Below are 21,407 nucleotides of genomic sequence, written 5' to 3'. Positions count from 1 at the left end.
ACCATGTGTGAAAATTGGTCCATAACGTAATGCTTCAAAGCGTGTTCATGCAAACATTGTCAGGTCTGCCGTGGTACAATGGGACTTCTGCTCATGAACCTGTGTGCACAGCGTCTGCAAATCGTCGCTGTACGAAGTAACTTCATCTTTACACAAAACTGTAAGCTGTCATCTGTGAAGCGTGAGCGGTGTTTGTTTTTACCATAGTTCATGGTGGAGAATGGCTGCTCTTCTGAGTTTTGCTCTCTGTAGCCGTATGAATGGGAAACTACAGTGATTAGCAGCGGCATAGGCACACATAAAATTTCTTCTGAAATTTTCGCTTTCTAGTTATTATTATTATTCTCCAGTTTCCGCCTGAAATTTTGCAGCGAATCTCGCCTCGCAGTTTTGAGACAAGCTTCATATATGTTACCTCATTTTGTGCGGCCGGATCTGGAATGGTGTGCTATGACTTTTGGTGTTTATGAATTTTATAGTTTTTAAATATTAATATTTTAGTGAAAATTTTCCCGCGCTCCTCTGCCAAACAGTTTTGACATTAGGGTTACATATGTTAGATCATTTTGTGCGGCTGGAGCTGGACTATTATGTTATGACTTTTGGTGTTTATAACTTTTATAGTTTTTAAATATTAATATTTTAGTGCAAATTTAGGCCAATTCATCTTTTGGCGCCAAATAAACAGACTTCATTTGTGGTGTGTTGGCTCTCTCTAGTGGTATGCCGGGAGTGGTACAGCCTGTGTACCCTTATTTGGATTACCGTAATGATGACAATTTCAACGGTGGGCACAGCGTCGCTGCTTTCAGGAGCCCTTGGAATTTTTAAGGTTGCGCAAATCATTCAAAAGTTACGGTAATGCTTGGTGGAAAACTCAATATCCCACAATTCATAGCACGCCTCTACAGAGTGAACAATGGCGGCCACCACTTCGTTTTATATGTCTTTTATTCGTGTTTCTAGGTCACAAAATAAGCTTTTAAGATATTTTCAGGCGAGAATGTAGGTGTGTAAACTTCAAATATCTGCTTGTTTTATCAAGACATCCCATATTTAGCGACAGTGCTCTGACTACGTTGGTCCTGCCTGACAGCTAGCCGGCTACCTAGCTGGCTACCTAGCTAGCTGCCGCACTTGGCTGCAAATGGATAGCGAGGGACTCTCTCTGTCGTTTCACCTCCCGGTCTCTCGCAAATGCTCGCATAGAATCGGAGTTACAGCTGGATGTGGAAAAAATAACTGAGTTGTTTGGTGGTGGAGCTACAACAGAGGGCAGCTACCCACCGGTGTGTGACAGAAAGGATATGCCGCCAACGAGACATATGAGGCCGGGCAGGCGATTGCTAACGCGGTGGTCAATCATGGATCAGGGAAAGCGAAGGCAGGAGCGTGAGGTGAACTGAATTTCAGGTAAGAAGTTATGAACTGCACTCTATTTGGGTCAGATATAAACCGAGTTTAGGTGTAGTTTATTTAGCAGCAGTTCTCTTATGTGTTGCTGATAGCCGGCTAGCTAGCTAGCGCCCGCGCTAGCATAGTTAGCTCGCGCCACTAGCAACCCTTCGTGAAAAAGCACCCAGGCTTGGCTTATATTGAGGCGGGTGAAACTCGTGTCAGCACCGGTCGCTCTCTATTTGGGTCAGATATAAACCGAGTTTAGGTGTAGTTTATTTAGCAGCAGTTCTCTTATGTGTTGCTGATAGCCGGCTAGCTAGCTAGCGCCGCTAGCATAGTTAGCTCGCGCCGCTAGCAACCCTTCGTGAAAAAGCACCCAGGCTTGGCTTATATTGAGGCGGGTGAAACTCGTGTCAGCACCGGTCGCTCTCTATTTGGGTCAGATATAAACCGAGTTTAGGTGTAATTTATTTTCGTTGACCTTTACAATCGTAATGCCACGGGAGTTTATATACAGCTGTGTGCGCACTAAGTTACTGACGTTGGACTTTATTTTATTCATTAGGGTTAGTTCATAGAGTTGCCGTGCCGTACAAACGGAATCGTCCCACATTCAGAGAAAACATTATGATTTATTCTGTCGTTACGAAGCCTCCCTGTCATTCTCTCGCGTGTTGAAACGTCAATCATGAAACTGATCAATGATCGGCTGTTCGCTCTTATTTATCGCGCTAAACAACAGCAGCACGTTTAAGCTTGATCAGCTGTTGTTAGAATTCTTTTGATTTTAATTTCTAGTATCAGCTGATGTTTGCTGGAGCATGAAGATGAAATCAGGAGATGTCCTTACTGAATCATCAGAGCTGAACTGGTGATGGAGAAACAGGTTTACACTTTAGGTGACATGAATGAGTTGAAGGAAGTTATGAACTGTTTCTGAGAGAAATAAACACCAAGCTCCTTTTTTATTTAGCTGACAGCTGGTAACTGTGCAGGGGCGGATCTAGCAAAGCTTTTGCCAGGGGGCCAGGTAGGGCATTAACAGAGAAAGGTGGACACAAAGATATACTTTTCTTTCTTACTCTCATACAGGGAGTGCAGAATTATTAGGCAAGTTGTATTTTTGAGGAATAATTTTATTATTGAACAACAACCATGTTCTCAATGAACCCAAAAACTCATTAATATCAAAGCTGAATGTTTTTGGAAGTAGTTTTTAGTTTGTGTTTAGTTTTAGCTATTTTAGGGGATATCTGTGTGCAGGTGACTATTACTGTGCATAATTATTAGGCAACTTAACAAAAAACAAATATATACCCATTTCAATTATTTATTTTTACCAGTGAAACCAATATAACATCTCCACATTCACAAATATACATTTCTGACATTCAAAACAAAACAAAACAAATCAGCGACCAATATAGCCACCTTTCTTTGCAAGGACACTCAAAAGCCTGCCATCCATGGATTCTGTCAGTGTTTTGATCTGTTCACCATCAACATTGCGTGCAGCAGCAACCACAGCCTCCCAGACACTGTTCAGAGAGGTGTACTGTTTTCCCTCCTTGTAAATCTCACATTTGATGATGGACCACAGGTTCTCAATGGGGTTCAGATCAGGTGAACAAGGAGGCCATGTCATTAGTTTTTCTTCTTTTAAACCCTTTCTTGCCAGCCACGCTGTGGAGTACTTGGACGCATGTGATGGAGCATTGTCCTGCATGAAAATCATGTTTTTCTTGAAGGATGCAGACTTCTTCCTGTACCACTGCTTGAAGAAGGTGTCTTCCAGAAACTGGCAGTAGGACTGGGAGTTGAGCTTGACGCCATCCTCAACCCGAAAAGGCCCCACAAGCTCACCTTTGATGATACCAGCCCAAACCAGTACTCCACCTCCACCTTGCTGGCGTCTGAGTGGGACTGGAGCTCTCTGCCCTTTACCAATCCAGCCACGGGCCCATCCATCTGGCCCATCAAGACTCACTCTCATTTCATCAGTCCATAAAACCTTAGAAAAATCAGTCTTGAGATATTTCTTGGCCCAGTCTTGACGTTTCAGCTTGTGTGTCTTGTTCAGTGGTGGTCGTCTTTCAGCCTTTCTTACCTTGGCCATGTCTCTGAGTATTGCACACCTTGTGCTTTTGGGCACTCCAGTGATGTTGCAGCTCTGAAATATGGCCAAACTGGTGGCAAGTGGCATCTTGGCAGCTGCACGCTTGACTTTTCTCAGTTCATGGGCAGTTATTTTGCGCCTTGGTTTTCCACACGCTTCTTGCGACCCTGTTGACTATTTTGAATGAACGCTTGATTGTTCGATGATCACGCTTCAGAAGCTTTGCAATTTTAAGACTGCTGCATCCCTCTGCAAGATATCTCACTATTTTTGACTTTTCTGAGCCTGTCAAGTCCTTCTTTTGACCCATTTTGCCAAAGGAAAGGAAGTTGCCTAATAATTATGCACACCTGATATAGGGTGTTGATGTCATTAGACCACACCCTTCTCATTACAGAGATGCACATCACCTAATATGCTTAATTGGTAGTAGGCTTTCGAGCCTATACAGCTTGGAGTAAGACAACATGCATGAAGAGGATGATGTGGACAAAATACTCATTGCCTAATAATTCTGCACTCCTGTAAACACCAAGCTCCTTTTTTGTGTAGCTGACAGCTGGTAACTGTGCAGGGGCGGATCTAGCAAAGCTTTTGCCAGGGGCCAGGTAGGGCATTAACAGGGAAAGGGGACACACAGATATACTTTTCTTTCTTACTCTCATATAAAATATTTAGCTTTTTATTAAATAGTTATCTGCATCTTACAACCACAGTTTGTATAATAATACACAAGATTGGCTGTAGACCATTGTTAATCATTCAGAACACTGTGTAAAAATAACAAAAACAGAAAGTGAATGCAAAAGTGCATAAATATTTATTTTACGTGTTTGATGTGTGTGGCGGGCGTGGTCTGCAGTGCCGCTGCAGGGAGGTGGACCCACCTGAGCGGCACCTGCAATCACGCCTCTCGGGCGTAGTCTGTGCTCTCTCGGCTGTTTTTGGGTGTGTCGGGCTGTGAGTTGAAAAGCTACAGCCAGCTGTTTGGGTACCGCAACCATGTGTGAAAAGTGGTCCATAACGTAATGCTTCAAAGCGTGTTCATGCAAACATTGTCGGATCTGCCGTGGTACAATGGGACTTCTGCTCATGAACCTGTGTGCACAGCGCCTGCAAATCGGCGCTGTACTGAAGTAACTTCATCTTTACACAAAACTGTAAGCTGTTATCTGTGAAGCGTGAGCGGTGTTTGTTTTTACCATAGTTCATGGTGGAGAATGGGTGCTCTTCTGAGTTTTGCTCTCTGTAGCTGTATGAATGGCAAACTACACTGAATAGCAGCGGCATAGGCACACATAAAATTTCTTCTGAAATTTTCGCTTTCTAGTTATTATTATTATTTATAATAATAGTAATAATAATAATACAGTTTCCCTTTTGTTTAAGTATAGAAATGTATCATTTTAAAGACTGCTTATCTTTGGCAGTTTACTAAGTATGTATATTATCAGCTCCACCACAGTATTCAGGTCCACAGAAGGTTCCAAACAATTTATGTGTCCTGTATCTGTTCCACCATAAAAGTGTGAAATCTCCAGCTAACACTACACTTATTTAAAAATAACAATCACACTTAATAATTTAATAATATTTGCCAGTTGCACAAAGCAACAAATAATTACACAAAAACATGTCCTCATAACATACTAGATAGGCCAAATCATTCCACCACTGAGTTATCAGTTTCATTAGTTCAGTTCTCTCTGATTCTTTTTGTTAGTAAAAAAAAGCCCTTTAAGTAGTTCAGTTGTTAAACAGTTTTATTAGGCATAACTCTCTTCAAATTAACTCTGTAATTGCCTTCACATTTGCTCATGGCTTATTCCTACTATTTGTTGCCATTTTCAGGTTGTAACTCTGTAAATAAAAGAAAACAAAAACAAAAAATACATATTTTTAGCATTTCATCTGAAAGAGAGCTTGTTACAAGCATTATGCTATAATCAAACATTATTCAGGCCAAATGTATTTCTGTTACATGTTTTGAATGTACAGTTACTTTCATATGTACATTTTCTAGTCTGCAGCTCTGTATTTTGTATGTTCCATCTTATTTTGTTTCCCTCGTCTTGTCTTTTATTTAGTTTCTGTCTCCCCGTATTCCCATCCTCCTGTCTTAGTTCCCTAAAACTCTTTCTCATGTTTCATCCTTTGCGTCTCCTTGTGAAGTCAGTTTTGTCTGTTTACTCAGTTGTCTGTGTTAAGTTAGTGTGTTTGGTCTTGATGTCCTGCTACTTCCTGTTTTTTATTCTTGGTGAGCTCATGTGTTGTCAAAGTTTCCGGTGTTTTCTTCAATGTAGGTTTCAGTTCCCATTTTGTGTTTTTTCCCCCCTTTATTATACCGCCTTTGCAATCAGTCTCAATAAAAGGCCTGTTTGCCGTTAAGCTGTTTGTCATGTTTTCCTGGATCTTCACTCACTGAGTCTGCACATCTTGCAGACTTTTGACAGAAGCGGATAATTACATTTTCATATTTCACACATTCTGCAACTTGTGGGGACCAAATGAAAGTCCAGAGTTTGTGGATGTTGCAGATTCACGACCACATTTGAACCTGTGCAACTAACCTGCAAAGCAAGATTGCCACAGGTCACCTGATAGGATGCAGGCTTTCTGCAAACAGTCACAGTCTGACTTGGACTGACTGCAGTTGCTTTTAGAGAGATTGTCAAACATTTGTAAAGTAATTGCTGTCTAATTGCTGTATAACTTATGAGTGTTTGAGCACCACTCAACCCAAGTCGCTGCCATTTGGTTGTATTGTGGTTTTATTCCTATAGTAGTGATGACCAAATGAAGCTTTCTGAAGCACTTAAGGGTTTGTTACTCAAAGCTTTTCAACACAGTGATCTTTGGTGCCATCTGCTTGCCAAAAATATGAAGATCAGATTGAGCCTACAAGTTGAAATGAACTACTTCATTATGATTAGCCACTCTACAGAGCTGAGTTGAGTGACTTCTTTACACTTGTAAACATAGATTAAAAAAAACCCATATGAAACCCACACCCATATGGTTGGGCGTATACTTCTACTGTGAGCTCCTGCCTCCACGTGCTTTTGTAATTAACCAATAGACAGATACATTTACATATAATATACTATAGCTTATATGTATACTGGATTTCTTATGTATCTTGTTGACCTGGAAGGAAAATTGCTTATGAACAGGTAAAAGAAAAATACAACACATATAAAATTCAAATTCAAAACTTCATTTGTCAGCTACACAATCATACACAGAACGACTTGCAGTCAAATGCTTTTTGCTGTGTAATTCCCGACCACTGAAAGTGCAAGAATAAACAAAAAAATAAAAAATCAAGTATAAATACTCTGGATGGTGCATGAATAGAGGTTCTTAAGCACCTTCAGAAGTAGATGGAAGTCTCTAAGTCTTTTGAGGAAGAACAGACACCAGAGTGTTTATGCCACAGGACCATGACAGATCCTGTGTGATATGAAGACCCAGGTATCTGAAATTGTCTACTCACTCCATTAGCACACCACTGACGATGCTCTATTTCATTTTATTAAATGAATTTCATTAAAAAGCATATTACACACTGTTATGTAGGCCACACTGGTGCACTACTGCTCGTAATTCTCACCTGCTGTGTGATGAAGTCCACAATCAGCTCCTTCGTGTAGGAAGAGGTTATTCTCCTGGCACCAGTTCTCCAGGTTCCTGATCTCCTCCGGGTAGGCCTTTTCAATGTTATCAGAGATCAGGCCCACCCCCACAGTGTCATCAGCAAACTTGAAATGGAGGCATTGCGTGACGTGGCTAACCAGTCGTAGGTGTACAATGAGTACAGCAGGGGGCTTAAAACACAGCGCTGTTCCACTCCAGTGCTGAGTGAGATAGCAGGAGAGACATGATTTCACACCCTCATTGACTGAGGTCTATCTTTGAGAAAGTTGAGGATCCACTGACACAGTGATGAGCTGAGTCCTAGATCTTTCAACTTGGTGAAAGGATTTAAGGGGAATACTGTGTTGAAGGCAGAACTGTAGTCCACAAATAGCATCCTAACATAGTTTCCCCTGCCGGAGACCAAATGGCTCAGGGTCATGTGTAGCAGGTGTGTTGTGGCATCGTCTGTAGAGTGATTAGGCTGGTATGCGAACTGTAGTGGATCAATGGCGTCAGTGCTACTGGGCATCAATCATTGAGACAAGACATATACGGTTACTTCACCCTCCTGCCCTCTGGGAGGTGCTACAGGAGCCTCCTGACTAAGACCACCAGGTACTGGAACAGCTTCTTCCCTACAGCTGTCAGACTCCTGAACTCTGCCTCCTGACGTCTGACCCACATTACACTCATGGACTGAACATACACACACCCACAACCACCTATAACTGAACACACACACAATGGACAAAAACAAACAAATGGACAACTGTACCCTCATACACACAATAATAACATGGACTGAACCACCACTCACAACCACACTTTATATAGCCTCTGTAGGAGTTATCCACATATTTCACTTATCTTAACTGCACTACCTTAAATGCTGTATAGACAATCATTCTGTACAATACGATAATTTTAATTCTACAACTGTTTTTAATTTGCATAGTTCATATTTCTGTATAGCTTTATATTTCATATTTCTTTATGTTTTTATATTTCATATTTCATATTTCTGTATAGTTTTCACATTTATATCCTGTTCATAGCCTGTACATACTTATAGTTATAGCATATTCACAACATACCTTCACACCATGTACATTGTAACATACCCTTAATAGACCCATATTTTGTACCCTCATACCTATAACAGACCCCTTTCTGTAATATATCTATATATCTATATTATTGCCAAAATATATTCTGTAATATATCTTTATTATGGCTAAAGCACTTTCTGGAATGGCTGCAAACTGCATTTCGTTGCCTTGTACTTGTGACATGTGCAATGACAATAAAGCTGAATTCTAATTCTATTTGGTTTTTACCTAGCAACAGGAAGAACGATGTCCTCTCTTCCTCGCTGGCTCCATGACTCTCAATATGACACACGCTGGTTGGCTCTGTCACACAAAATCACCACCAAAACACACCACAAATCCCACAGTGGTTCACTCCCTTATTGTCTATTTTGTAAAATGTTCAGATTGTCTATTCTTAATTCACTTAATGTACAGCATTCATCTGCTTGCTGCATACAATGCTACTACTGCACATTCACCTAATGTATATAATATATAATGCTCTTCTTCTCCCCCCTTTTGCACAAGTCGAGGAGGTCAGGTTACATTTCACTGCTAGTTATACTTGTATAATGTGCATGTGACGAATAAAGAATCTTGAATCTTCCTTATAAACCACTAAATCAGGTACCAAAACAGTGACATACCAAATAAAGCTTCAGCTGTCACTGATCAAGTGTCCAGCCAGACAAACCAAGGCAGGCCGTTCAGAAGATGCAGCACCTGAACAAGGTGAAAGTTTCCAAAAAGAGAGAAAATGGAAAAGGATGCAGCCCCTTTTTTCCTCCAGAACCCTTTTCCAGGAGGCAGTTTCAGGAGAAAACATGACTACTTTCTTTTCAACATGATTTATTCTAATAGATTGAACATTGTTATATTTTATAAGAATTTATAAAAAGTACAAGAATAAATTATGTTCATATGAGAAATTTAAATTGGTCACATATTGGATAAATGAAGCCTTGATATGCAGATTCAACAACTGTCTAATTACTTCCAAATGAGCAATCAAGAGAAATAAGTAACAGTAAGAAACAAATCCACAGTTAACACAAGATATCACCATGAAAACCATGCACAGCGGAGTTTTGCAAGATGGTAATAGCAGACAGACTACAGCAATAGTACTGATGTGTCAAGTGATTTAAATGAGTAAGTCATTGTGAATCTTGCAGAACATAGACAAACTGACTTCTTATGTATTCCCGAGGAAATGGCTGATTTAGACATACAAAAGACTAAGGACTATAAGTAAAAGGGCTCTTCTCCTCTAAGAAAGTCACAGTGCCATTAACCTACGCTTTCATCCGTTTTCATCCCTGCTAACTGAACAAACAACACATCACAACAAAGTGTTTCCCCTGTCACCTTTTTGGTCTCTGATCATTTATGTGAGACTTTTTCTAAAACAAATCTCTATATTATTTTTATTTTTATTATTATTATTATTATCATTATTATTATTGCATGGTTTAGTGAAACACAAAATAACAACACAAAATAACAACCTTCAGAGAGGTTTTAGAGTTAGGTCAATAATTTTCTGGACAAAGACACAAGTTTTGTAGTTTGGTTTTGTATACCATCATGTTGGATTTTAAATTAAATAATAAATTTGACTGAATTGCAGACTTTCAGCTTTAATTCAAGAAGTTTTACAAAATATTTGACGAGCTGTTTAGGCATGATTGCCTGCAATTCCTAAACAGGCCATGACTGTATGCATGCGTATATATGGATGTCTTGTAATCTTTTCATCTTATTTATTTTAAATCTTTCTTTTATTTTGAATAATTTTGGGGGGGATCTAAGGTCAATCTGAGGATTATCTCCAGCTTGCAAGAAGATTGTAAGGACATTATGGAGCCACCAAAAAAGTGAAAAATATCAGCAGGTAGGCAGCATTTTTACATGCTAGTTCCCAATAATAACCTAACTCTTAAATCAATCTTATAGAGGATGTTTAGGTGTGTGTGTGTGTGTATGTGTGTGTGTATTTGTGTTATTCAGGACCTCACGTGAGTATTCTCCAAGTGATACATCATTACATTTACATTTCATATTATTTTATTAAATGCATTTGAATTATATGCATATTACATACTGGTATGTAGGCCACACAGCAAGGCTGCTGTACATTGAATGACCAGCAGATGTCAGTACTTCCAAATGAGTTGTTGAACGAGGCTTTGTGTGATTTGCCTTTTGGCGAAGAATACGCGACAGCTGCTCACGCTGAGTTCACAGACACCATACAGAAACAGAACATACAAAACCTATCCCACTACACTAGCATGATCAATGCTTTGTTTCTATTCTCTAAGTTAAGTATGTAGCACAATGGACTGTGTTAAATGTGTTACTAGCTGGAGGGAGTGATGCTATCAGTATATGACAGTAACAACCTTAATTTAATAACTACTTTAATATTAGCAATAATAATATCATTTGGTTAAATGGACAAACTTAAACCTTTTTTTTTTAATAGAGCAAAACAATTTTTGTCAACAAGGTTTAATTGAGGGAATTGATGCCCTTTGTAAAAACAATCCCTACAGTCCTGTTACCTCATGACATAACAGAATTGAAGCTGCTTTTTGTATATATGATTTAATTATGCTGTGATTTGATTTTGGAAAGAGTATAATTGGTTGTATTTGATACTTTTTGTTATAAATTTATATTTGTCCTTTAAAAAATTTATCTTGCCTTGTTTGGTGTTATTCTTTTCAGCATAACATCACATGCCCGACTTCACTTCTTTTTCTTTCATTTTCATTTGCTGTAGTAACACAATGGACCTAACATCACACAAAAAACAAAAAAGCAGCGTAGGAAAGAGTCAGACACGCTACTGAATAATTTTAACTACTTGAAATGCACATATAAAATGCCTGTTTAAAAAAAGGAATGTACACAGAAACATCAGCTGTCTATTAAACACATTCTATCTTCTACTAAGATAGAAGCAGATGGATCGATGCAGGTGAGATTTTGGGTGGTACCCACTATGTCTTTTTGAACCTGAAAAGAGGTCATCTATCAACTTGTGCAGTTACATTTGAAGGCTGAGGGGAGTAGGGGTGCTGGCGGTGCTGCAACACCCCTTGTTGCAAAAGGCAGCCATCACATTGACCCAAATATTTTTTTCTTTTGCTTTAACAGCCTTAGTTGTTCTCGTTTTACTTTTTTTAATTGTCTTATTGTTTAATTTTTTCTCTTTTATATTTTATTGCACAATTGTTTTGCATTTCACTTATTTTGGTTGCACTTTGTGCAGCATGAGCTGTTGGAAATGTGCTATATCAATAAACTTGACCTTGACCTTGACAGAACCCCAGCCAGCTCCTCATGAAATCAAAACTGTCAAATAAGTAGAGGTTCTTTTGACATTTTTACATTTTCAAAAGCAATTTCATCTACAGCTCAATAATAATGTAGTAAATACTGGGATAATAAAGTGGAAAAAAGAAAGTAGTGATGTATAACTAGCAAGTTATTACCACTTAATCAGCAAAAAAAGTAATTAAGTAATAGGTAATTATATCAACAATAGCTACAACTGAGCAATATTAAATTTAAATTTATGGATCTTATTCCCATAGTGCTTGAAACTAACAGTGTAAATGAAATGTAATGGGGAAGGCTTTAGGACCTGGAAGATTTAGGGGAGAGTTTAAATCAGAAGTGGTAGTGAGCTCACTTTTTCTCTCTCCCACAAAACACATAAGCACAATAGTGGCTAGATTTGTGGTGTGCAGAGAGGCTAAGAAATTGTTGGTGTGCTAAAATAAAGCAGTAAAGATTCCTTTCATGTCAGGATCAAGCTCCCATTCAACAGAGAGGTGAGGTATCAAAGATTAAACATCTTTGGTCATGCATCTTTTACAAAAAGACTATATAAAATTATAATTGTGTGATGTTCATGACATCTTGTTCTCTTTCAGTATTGTGTAACATCACACAAGCCACGCTACATAACAGGTAATTCAACCTAAGTTATGACATCGTAGTACAAGCTCCTGTAAAGCATTACTGTAAATCCATGCTGGCATGTAGCCTAAATTACATGCATTCCTATGCAGGGCGGTCTGCATATGTGACGTAACAATAAAGGCATTCTATTCTATTCTATTCTATTTTATAATTTTACTTAGTCCAAGATAATCAGGACATAATCCGATGCGAGATGTAATTTTAATTTATTGAATTTATGTTTGAACTCACAGATGGTTAATTTCCCAGAAAAAACAAAACACTTTAACAATACTGCGTTTCTTCTAGCCTACAAGATTAACTCAACCACAGAATGCTAATGACTTCTCAGGCTACACAGGCATGCAGCAGTTTTGCCAGATTACACAATGTCACTTCAAAACACAGAAAATCTATGAGAAACTTTTGGAACTTTTACTGAGTATAGTTTACAACATCATAACATCTATTTTGAAAGGGGAAATAGAAATCAGAGCCTCACAGCATAAGGTTGGATATGGTTTTCGTACCGTGAAACATGTCAAAGCTTCAAACAGTATTAATTTATTAATATGAGGTAACTCCCACAAGTCAGTATATAAAAAATGTATTGACTGGTTCTTATGTGTATATATATATATATATATATATATATATATATATATATATATATATATATATATATATATATGCTTTCCTATGTATCTGAGCACTCAAAGCGTTTTATACAATTTGCCTCATTCACCCATTCTTACAAGGTCATTTTATATATTTCAGGAGTCCGATACCATGTACAAAATGTCTGGATTTGGACATTTTATCCTGTGCTACTATATTCTAGGTAACAGATTAATGGAACACTTTTTAATCAAAGTATAGCATCAAGCCTATCTATCTATCTATCTATCTATCTATCTATCTATCTATCTATCTATCTATCTATCTATCTATCTATCTATCTATCTATCTATCTATCTATCTATCTATCTATCTATCTATCTATCTATCTATCTATCTATCTATCTATCTATCTATCTATCTATCTATCTATCTATCTATCTATCTATCTGTGTAAATATTTAGATTTTATGTTGTATACAAGATATAGATATATATTGTTTGCATTTAATTTTAAAATTTATTTTCATTTTTCTCACAATCCTCTTGCAGGATATATTTGGTGCAGCTCCAGTGCTTGGCAGGTAACAATGCCAAGGAATATAAAAGGATTGTTGGGTTCCTGTCTTGTTATCCCTTGCAGTTATGATTACGATCAGTATCCACCTAAAAGACCAGATCGTGTAGTGTGGTATCAATATGTGAGCAGAGGATATCCAATAGTATCTGACAACTGGAACAGGAATGATGTGCTGGACATATTTAAAGGAAGAACACGTGTATATAGTTCTTCACACCATCAGACATGCAGTCTGTTGATTGACCCAGTGACCTTGGCTGATCACAGTCAGAAGCTTTATCCCTGGGTGGATCCGGAAAATGTTGGAAGGGGAACCTACCGTTTCTATGACACAACTGTAACAGTTGAAGTAGTAGGTAGGTAACTAGTTTGAGCTTTCACTATAAATTGATCATTATGTTGTTATATGACTATATAATTCTTCACATTTTATTATTTAAGGCACAGCAGATCCACCGGTTATCGAGATCTTTGGAAACACGGTGGTTGGGCAGTCTGTAACAGTGCAATGCAGTGTTTACCACACTTGTCCCACTTATCCCCCAAGTCTGAGGCTCAACATCTCACTGCGAAACGAACGTCTAACTCATAGTCCTCTATCTGATGGAAGATCCAAAACTATGGTGACAACCACTCTGTTCATAGAGAAAGAATATCAAACTGTGGAGTGCTATGTCCAACACCGTGGTGGTCGCTCTGCATCAGCATCTAAAACCTTAACCTCACAATGTATGTAGTAAAAGTAAATTATATTTTATCCTACGCCATCTTTGATATTTAACCATTTTTAATTGTATCCCAGGCTCCATTTCAGGGCTGACTGTCAGCTCTGCATCATATGAATTTCTGGAGGGAGATCCAAATAAAGTAACCTGCAGTGTTTCATACACATGCTATCGAAATATTCCAACTCTGACATGGAATTATAGTAATATGCCAGCCTCCTCTCATACTAGCAAGTTATCAGGGGGGGCTCAGTGGAGGACTGTCTCCACACTGACATTTACAGCATCAGCTAATGACAATGGAAGATCGCTGATATGCTATGCACGCTTCCCTGGAGGTCAGACACGACAAGCAAGCATCACTCTACGGGTAAAGAGTAAGTACAAATATTTATCTAAATTTAACAGCTAACAATACACCTAAAACTCTTACAGCATTTATAGGATTGTCCTGCATTTGTATTCTCTCACAAACTACATCTGCAAAAAAAATTATTTTACCTAATCATAGTTTATGTACATGCTTTTGAAATGTACTTTAATACTACTACTACTACTACTAATAATAATAATAACGATAATAATAGGCCAATGACCAGGTTTTCCAGTGGTACCAGCACCCATTATCAGCAATTAGCCATTTCTTTAACCATTTATGAATATTTGAATCATATCTCAAAAATACGAAGACTGACAGAGGACTTGCATCTATCATAATACCAGACCTGATTCGGAAACTGATTTTTTAGATTTTACAAATACAAATAATGGAGGCTAATATTTTCTGTCTTTGAGATGTTTTAAAAGAAAACTTCCATCATGTTTAGATTAACTCAAGATGAAATTAGATATTAGTAATAAGATCACAAATGTATTTCTGTCATCATTCTTTAAAGTTGAAAATAGATGTTTTGTCTCAAGTTCATTTAGTCTTAAATAGAGTGTAAGACCTTTTTTAGTTTCAGGCATAAAAGGCTGAGGGTATTGCCGTCACTCCACAATTATGGGCACTCGAGTATGAGAATGCAATAAGTCAAGAATGAAGTCATCTGGCTCAAGTTCACAGGACAACTTTTGATAAATCTTCTACCGTTTCCAAATTTATACTATACGTGCATCTACTAGGAGGCAGGGGGGTAGCACTGGTGGCTGCCAATATTTATTTATTTATTGTTAAGATCCAAAGTGCTTCAAAAGCTTCTTCTCTTTTGCAGGAAACATACTGAATCTGGGTTGGTCCTTCACTGCTCCAGCCACCATAACTGGGTTGAAAGGGTCATGTCTCATCATTCCATGCAAATTCTCCTACAAAAACTCTCAGCCTAATGACCTTCAAATTATATGGTACTTGTATCAGAGGAATAAATACCCAGCTGTATACAACCAAGGAAGGAGTGTTATTAGTGAGTTTAATGGTCGAACAAGCTTGACTGGATCAGTGACTGAGAAGAACTGTAGTCTTAAGATTGAACCACTGGAGATGTCACACAACGGTGACCGACTTTATCCATGGATAGATAAGAACCGCATTGAATCTTACACTATTGATCATACATTTTTTGATAGCTCTACAGAACTTATTGTTTCAGGTAAGCATTCATTAATTTCCTCAATTCAACCTCAATTCCCAGGATAGACATCTAAGTTACTACAGAAAGTAAACCTTACCAAGACAAACTGATTCCTCTCTGATTTAATTTGGGTTTTTTAAAAAAAATAATGTATAATGCAACAAGCTTAAGGCCTCATGGCAAAAGCTTATCTAGTTTATAAAAGATCTTTTTTTATTATTACTTATTTATATTTTAGTTTTGTGCATGTATAACTTGCAGTGATTTGCCTCTGCATCTAACTTGTAGTTAGAACCTTGAGTTATTTCCAGCACAGTGTTGTCTAAACCAAATAAATGCATTTAATAACACTTAAAACTACAGAGAGAGACATAAAATAATGTGGAGAAATATTTATTTTCAGCTATCGCATTTTTCTATCCTTTCCTATCACTTTTAACTAAGTTTAATTGCAGTTATTATTTTTGTGCAAATGACTCAGAAGTTGCTGTGTTGCTATATCTCTCAATTTTTGCTTTAAATTAACAGAACATGCATCAGGTCCACAGCTGAGCATTGTTGGTATCCTCAGAGTGGGAGAGCAGGGCACTGTGTCCTGCAGTGTGCGGCATACATGTTTCTCTGCTCCCCCAACCCTAACCCTAAAGGATTTACCTGGAACAAACCAGTACATGGACACTCTGGTATCTGAAGGGATTTGGGAAAGGAAAATTATTCAAATTTGGACAGTAGAAGAAGAGCGCCAGAGTGTAAGTTGTGCTGTTAACTACCCTGCGGGTCAGAGTGCCGAAAAGTCGATTCCACTGAATGCTGAATGTGAGTACCATGTGACGTATTTGATATGCAATAGATTCCATGTACTGAATTTAATGTGACATGAAAACTCTATTTATCATTTATATCTCAGGCTCCATTTCACCATTGAATATTAGCTCTATATCAGATGAATTTCTTGAAGGGTATGATAGCAAATTAACATGCACTGCCTTATACACATGCCGCAAGAATACACCAACTCTCACATGGAACTATGGCAGTGTGGCAGCATCCACTAATACAGAAAAGGTACAGGGGGAGACTCAGTGGAGGACTGTCTCCGTGCTGTCATTTAAATCTTCACCCAGCGACAACGGGAGATCTGTTACCTGCTTTGCAGAATTCAAGGGGGGGCAAACACAAGAAGTGAGCATCAGCCTGCGGGTAAAAAGTAAGTGCAAAGAGTAATTATCTTCATTTAACAGCTCAGCCAGACAGATGAAAAGTTATTAGAGTAGATATATACCAGAAAAAAAATGAATGTTGTTTGTGTGGTAGGAATGACCCCGACTCGGCAGTGTGATTGCAAAGTCTTTATTCACAGTGTGCTTTTCAGCAATTTTGTTCTTTTGTGAACAGCTTCTCAGTTCCTCATCACATTGCAGCTTATTCATCTTGCAGCTTCTGCTATCTCTTCTCTTTCTTTTCTGGTCATGTTGGCTATGTCTATGTCTGTTAAGATTTATTTTTAAGATTAAATGTTGCTTCAAAAGTATCTTCTCTTTTGCAGGAAACATACTCAATCGGGGTTGGTCCTTCACTGCACCAAGCACCATAACTGGGTTGAAGGGATCATGTCTCATCATTCCATGCAAATTCTCCTACAAAAGCTCCCAACCTAATGACCTTAAAGTGATGTGGTACTTGTACCAAATCAATGGATTTCCAGCTGTATTCAACCAAGGAGGGAGTGTTATTAGTAAGTTTGATGGTCAAACAAGCTTGATTGGATCAGTGGTGGAGCAGAACTGTAGTCTTAAGATTGAAAGGCTGGAGATGTCCCACAACCATGACCGACTTTATCCATGGATAGATAAGAACTCAATTACTTCCTACCACACCGTAGGTCACTCATTTTATGATGGATCTACTGAACTTAGTGTTTCAGGTAAGTGTCATTGAACTCCCATTTCCAAAAATGATTACAGAAAGCTTGAGTCAGGACTTCACTTGTCTCTACATTCAGTCATTTATAATTTATTTTGTTGCTTTGGTGCCTTCTATATAAAAGACAAACAAACAAATGTGCAGTAAAATATTCAGTATAACAGAGTAACCAATGAATTTAATTCCCACAAACTGGCTGTTAAAAATACTACAATTATATAAACATTTGTATTTCTGGAACATAGAACTCAGAAGTTACTGTATCACTATGGCTCTTAAATATTTCTTATTCACAGAACATGCACCAGAACCAGAGCTAAATATTATTGGTACTCCCAGAGTGGGAGAGCAGGGCACTGTGTCCTGCAGTGTGCGCCACGCATGTATTTCTGCTCCCCCAACTGTAACCCTAAATGGTATACCTGGAAAAGACCAGATCACGGACACACTGGTATCTGATGGGATTTGGGAAAGGACAGTAGAACGATTTTGGGAAGTAAAAGAAGAACACCAGAGTGTGACTTGTACTGTTAGCTACTCTGGGGGTCAGAAAGCCACCAAGGAAATTCCACTCAATGTTGAATGTAAGTTTAATGGGAGGTTTTATTTGAATTCAACAATAATTGCTATTAATTGCTATCATTACGCTTCACTCTAACTTTTTTGCTCAGGTCCATTTCAGGAAATCACTATGAATGAACCACCAGGGGAGTTAACAGAGGGCATGGCGAAGAATGTCACTTGTTCTGTGATCTTTAAGTGCAGGAAAAACACACCAAGTGTCATCTGGAACTACAACAACATGCAAAGTTCATTAAACACCAAACAGACTCCCAACAATACATACACTATAGTGTCAAATCTAACTTTTATTCCTTCCCTAAGTGATGATGGTAAACTTTTGACTTGCACTGCGCAGTTTATTAGTGGAGAGTTCTCAACATCTGCAACTCTTACTGTAAAACGTGAGTTCCTACATGTCGCCCTCCTGATCGTTTGATACTTTACAAAATATACCTATTAGCTTTCTGTTGGAAAACTGATTTTGTTAGATTAGTAAAAAAAATAAAAAAATAAAGCCAGCCGCCAATTAGCTCAGGTTAGCACATACACAAGAAGAAGAGGAAGCCATTAGCTTGACTAGAATTAAAGCTAGCGTGTTTGATTTGGGCATTATATATAAACATATAGCTGAGTGATAAGCTGGAAGTCACTGAGAAGGGAAAAGAGGGAAAAATACAAAACTTTTAGATAATGTATTCAGAAAGACATTTTGCATTAAAGTGCCAGATCTGCAATAGATGGGCAAGTTGTCCAGGGTGTATCCCACTTTTCACCCTATGACATCAGAGACAGGCTGCAATACCTCTAGGAGTGTAAACTTGATCAGCAGAAGAAACTTGAAAGATTGCTGGATGGATGAAAAGTGCCACAAAACATTTGTAAAGAGAAAACTAGAAAGAAAAGTATAAAACCTGCCTCCATCTAGATTTAAAAGATTGTCTCCATTATTGTCCAGGGACCAACAATTTTTATAACACTTTTCAACTCTTATAACTGTTTTTATAAATCTGAACCAATAGGCTTATGGCTTTAACCTTACACATGAAACCTACTTTCATCTAACTTTCCAAAAAAACAAAAATACTCGAACAGATGTTGAATTGTTATTAATTGTTTTTTATCATTTTCCCAGAATATGAGAGAGATCCATTTGAAAATTACAGTAAGTGCACTTCTCAGCACTCTGGAACTCTTTTTGTTTTCATCATGTCAGATCTCAAGAGGATTAATTTAAACCAGCATCTAACATTAGTTTTTTTTCCCATTACAGCAACCTCTGCTGTGCCTGCCGACGTCCCTTTAAGATTTAGTGCCTTGACTCGCTCCTGTGTGGTGATTCCCTGCAGTTTCCAGTACAAAGAGGATGAACCGATGACCCGTGGCATCTGGTCCAAAAAAAAAGGAGACATTATCTTCCATAATGGCCAAAGCTATGTAATTGACCATTTTAAGGGCCGAACCAAAATGTTAGGAAATCTAAATGAGGGAAACTGCTCACTGGAGATTGATGACATCAAGCCCTTTGACAACGGACCCTTCTGTTTCTATGCACAGAAAGAACATGAGACACATACATTCAACAACAGCTGTGTATTTATTATCATGAAAGGTTTGGAGTCCCACTATAGATCACTGAAATGTGACAAACACATTGCTTTCTACGTATCAAGTATAATCTTCTTTGTGTTTGTCATGCTCAGCTTCTCCAGAAAAACCAGTGATGACCCCCGTTCCAGAAGAAGTTGATGCTGGTTCAACTATAACTGTTTCGTGTTCTGTTACACACACATGTTCATCACATCCTCCGGTGTTCTCATGGAGTGTCTCTCACCTCACCAGTGAGGTCTCACACATCATGATGTCACGAGGCACCTGGCAGACAACTTCCACAATCACTTTTATTGTTACTGAAGGAGATGGAGTCAGAAACCTCACCTGTAATGCTATCTTTTGGCGTAACAGGCAACAAGCCCACACAGTCAGCTTAAATGTGAAGGGTTAGCAGACACACTTTATCTATATTCTGTATGTTATGCAAGTATTTCATCTGTTGAATTGTGTTTATTAACCTCAAATGTATCTACATCAAAAGGATCACTGACGTACAGGTTTAAAAGTTCTGCTCCAGTGGCCTTTCCAGTCTCATTTGTAGCTCTCATCATAATCACCTTAGCTGCAGTGTTTGCAGTGTTCATCTGGAGGAAAAGGTTGAGGAAATATAACATTAATTTATATCATATCATATTTCTGATATTCATTGCAGCTGTCTGTGTAACGATGTTACAATGCGCTGACTCTGAAGTTGAAAATGTTTTTCTTCTCCTCCAACCAAATATAGGAAACACACAGATGAATCACTGAAACCACCACCTCGACCAGAAAAAAGGCAAGTTATTTTAACATAAAAAGTGAATAATAATGACATAATTCAGTCATGAGTCAAGACCTGGAGTTCACACTTTAAAGATGTTCTAAAATGATTCAAAAGAATCTAAAAGCATCCAGAGCCTGCTTCAACAACATATCCATATTAATTAAATGCAAATAAGTTTTATCAGTCATATTATATCTGACACAGAAGAATGAAGTTGAGATGGTCGAATGGGCTGCATGAGCAACATGATAAAAAAAAGTTGATGGTTGCAATTGTTGTTTTAAACACCTGATGTCTATAAATGTGATGTTTGAGCTAATATTTGTAAAAGCATGTGTGAAAAATGTTGTCCCTAATTTGTTAATAACTGTTATTTCTTTCTTTTTTAATGTCTCCACCAAAACAACCCTGTAAATATTTCTCCCTGTAATTTCACAGAAGATCACTTTGGGATAGATTATCCAGGTAACCATTTTGAAGGATTCCTTCGTGACTGTTCTCTTCACTGTATCATGTAATGAAATAAAGTGACTCATGTGATTTATTGTGTATAGACTGTGCCTTATTTCTGAAAGTAAGGCATAGACGGTACCTTGCATTTTTTTAAAAACTGACTCCTAATTGTCTCACAAAACATTTAGGAGATACCCTGATGACAGAGACAGACCACCAAGGCCAGAAAAAAGGTATATCATCAGTGTTTGTTTTGCAAACTGAAGAAATACAGTAAAACAAACCAACTAACAATGCTTTGCTTTCAAAATAGGAGGTCCATTTGGAGTCGATTTTCCGGTAAGGAAAACAAAAAAAGCCTTCGTTTGTAACCCTGATAT

General features: G+C 38.1%; 1 protein-coding gene across 1 annotated transcript; it reads left to right on the top strand.

The window, feature by feature from the left end:
* Positions 1-11,953: 11,953 nt before the first annotated feature.
* Positions 11,954-21,398, top strand: LOC120442641. The gene is made up of 20 exons (XM_039619510.1): positions 11,954-12,089; positions 12,192-12,228; positions 12,997-13,060; positions 13,390-13,773; positions 13,859-14,146; positions 14,220-14,519; positions 15,357-15,731; positions 16,242-16,529; positions 16,621-16,920; positions 17,260-17,637; positions 17,933-18,220; positions 18,308-18,601; positions 19,333-19,362; positions 19,471-19,809; positions 19,901-20,197; positions 20,293-20,407; positions 20,539-20,586; positions 21,013-21,039; positions 21,216-21,260; positions 21,341-21,398. The coding sequence occupies exons 3-20, from the start codon at positions 13,009-13,011 to the stop codon at positions 21,396-21,398; spliced, it is 3,906 nt and encodes a 1,301-aa protein (XP_039475444.1). The 5' UTR covers positions 11,954-12,089; positions 12,192-12,228; positions 12,997-13,008.
* The last annotated feature ends 9 nt before the right edge of the window (positions 21,399-21,407 follow it).

This window comes from Oreochromis aureus, linkage group 11 (assembly GCF_013358895.1).
Source record: "Oreochromis aureus strain Israel breed Guangdong linkage group 11, ZZ_aureus, whole genome shotgun sequence".
Classification (NCBI taxonomy): domain Eukaryota; kingdom Metazoa; phylum Chordata; class Actinopteri; order Cichliformes; family Cichlidae; genus Oreochromis; species Oreochromis aureus.
This window is presented reverse-complemented; position numbering and strand designations above follow the sequence as displayed.

What these genes read in the sequence shown, in the direction of transcription:
- LOC120442641 (XM_039619510.1), top strand. Translation starts at nt 13,009, where the DNA reads ATGTACAAAATGTCTGGATTTGGACATTTTATCCTGTGCTACTATATT. An exon ending in TGTAACAGTTGAAGTAGTAG is followed by an intron (nt 13,774 to 13,858) that starts GTAGGTAACTAG and finishes TTATTATTTAAG; the next exon opens with GCACAGCAGATCCACCGGTT. An exon ending in TAAAACCTTAACCTCACAAT is followed by an intron (nt 14,147 to 14,219) that starts GTATGTAGTAAA and finishes ATTGTATCCCAG; the next exon opens with GCTCCATTTCAGGGCTGACT.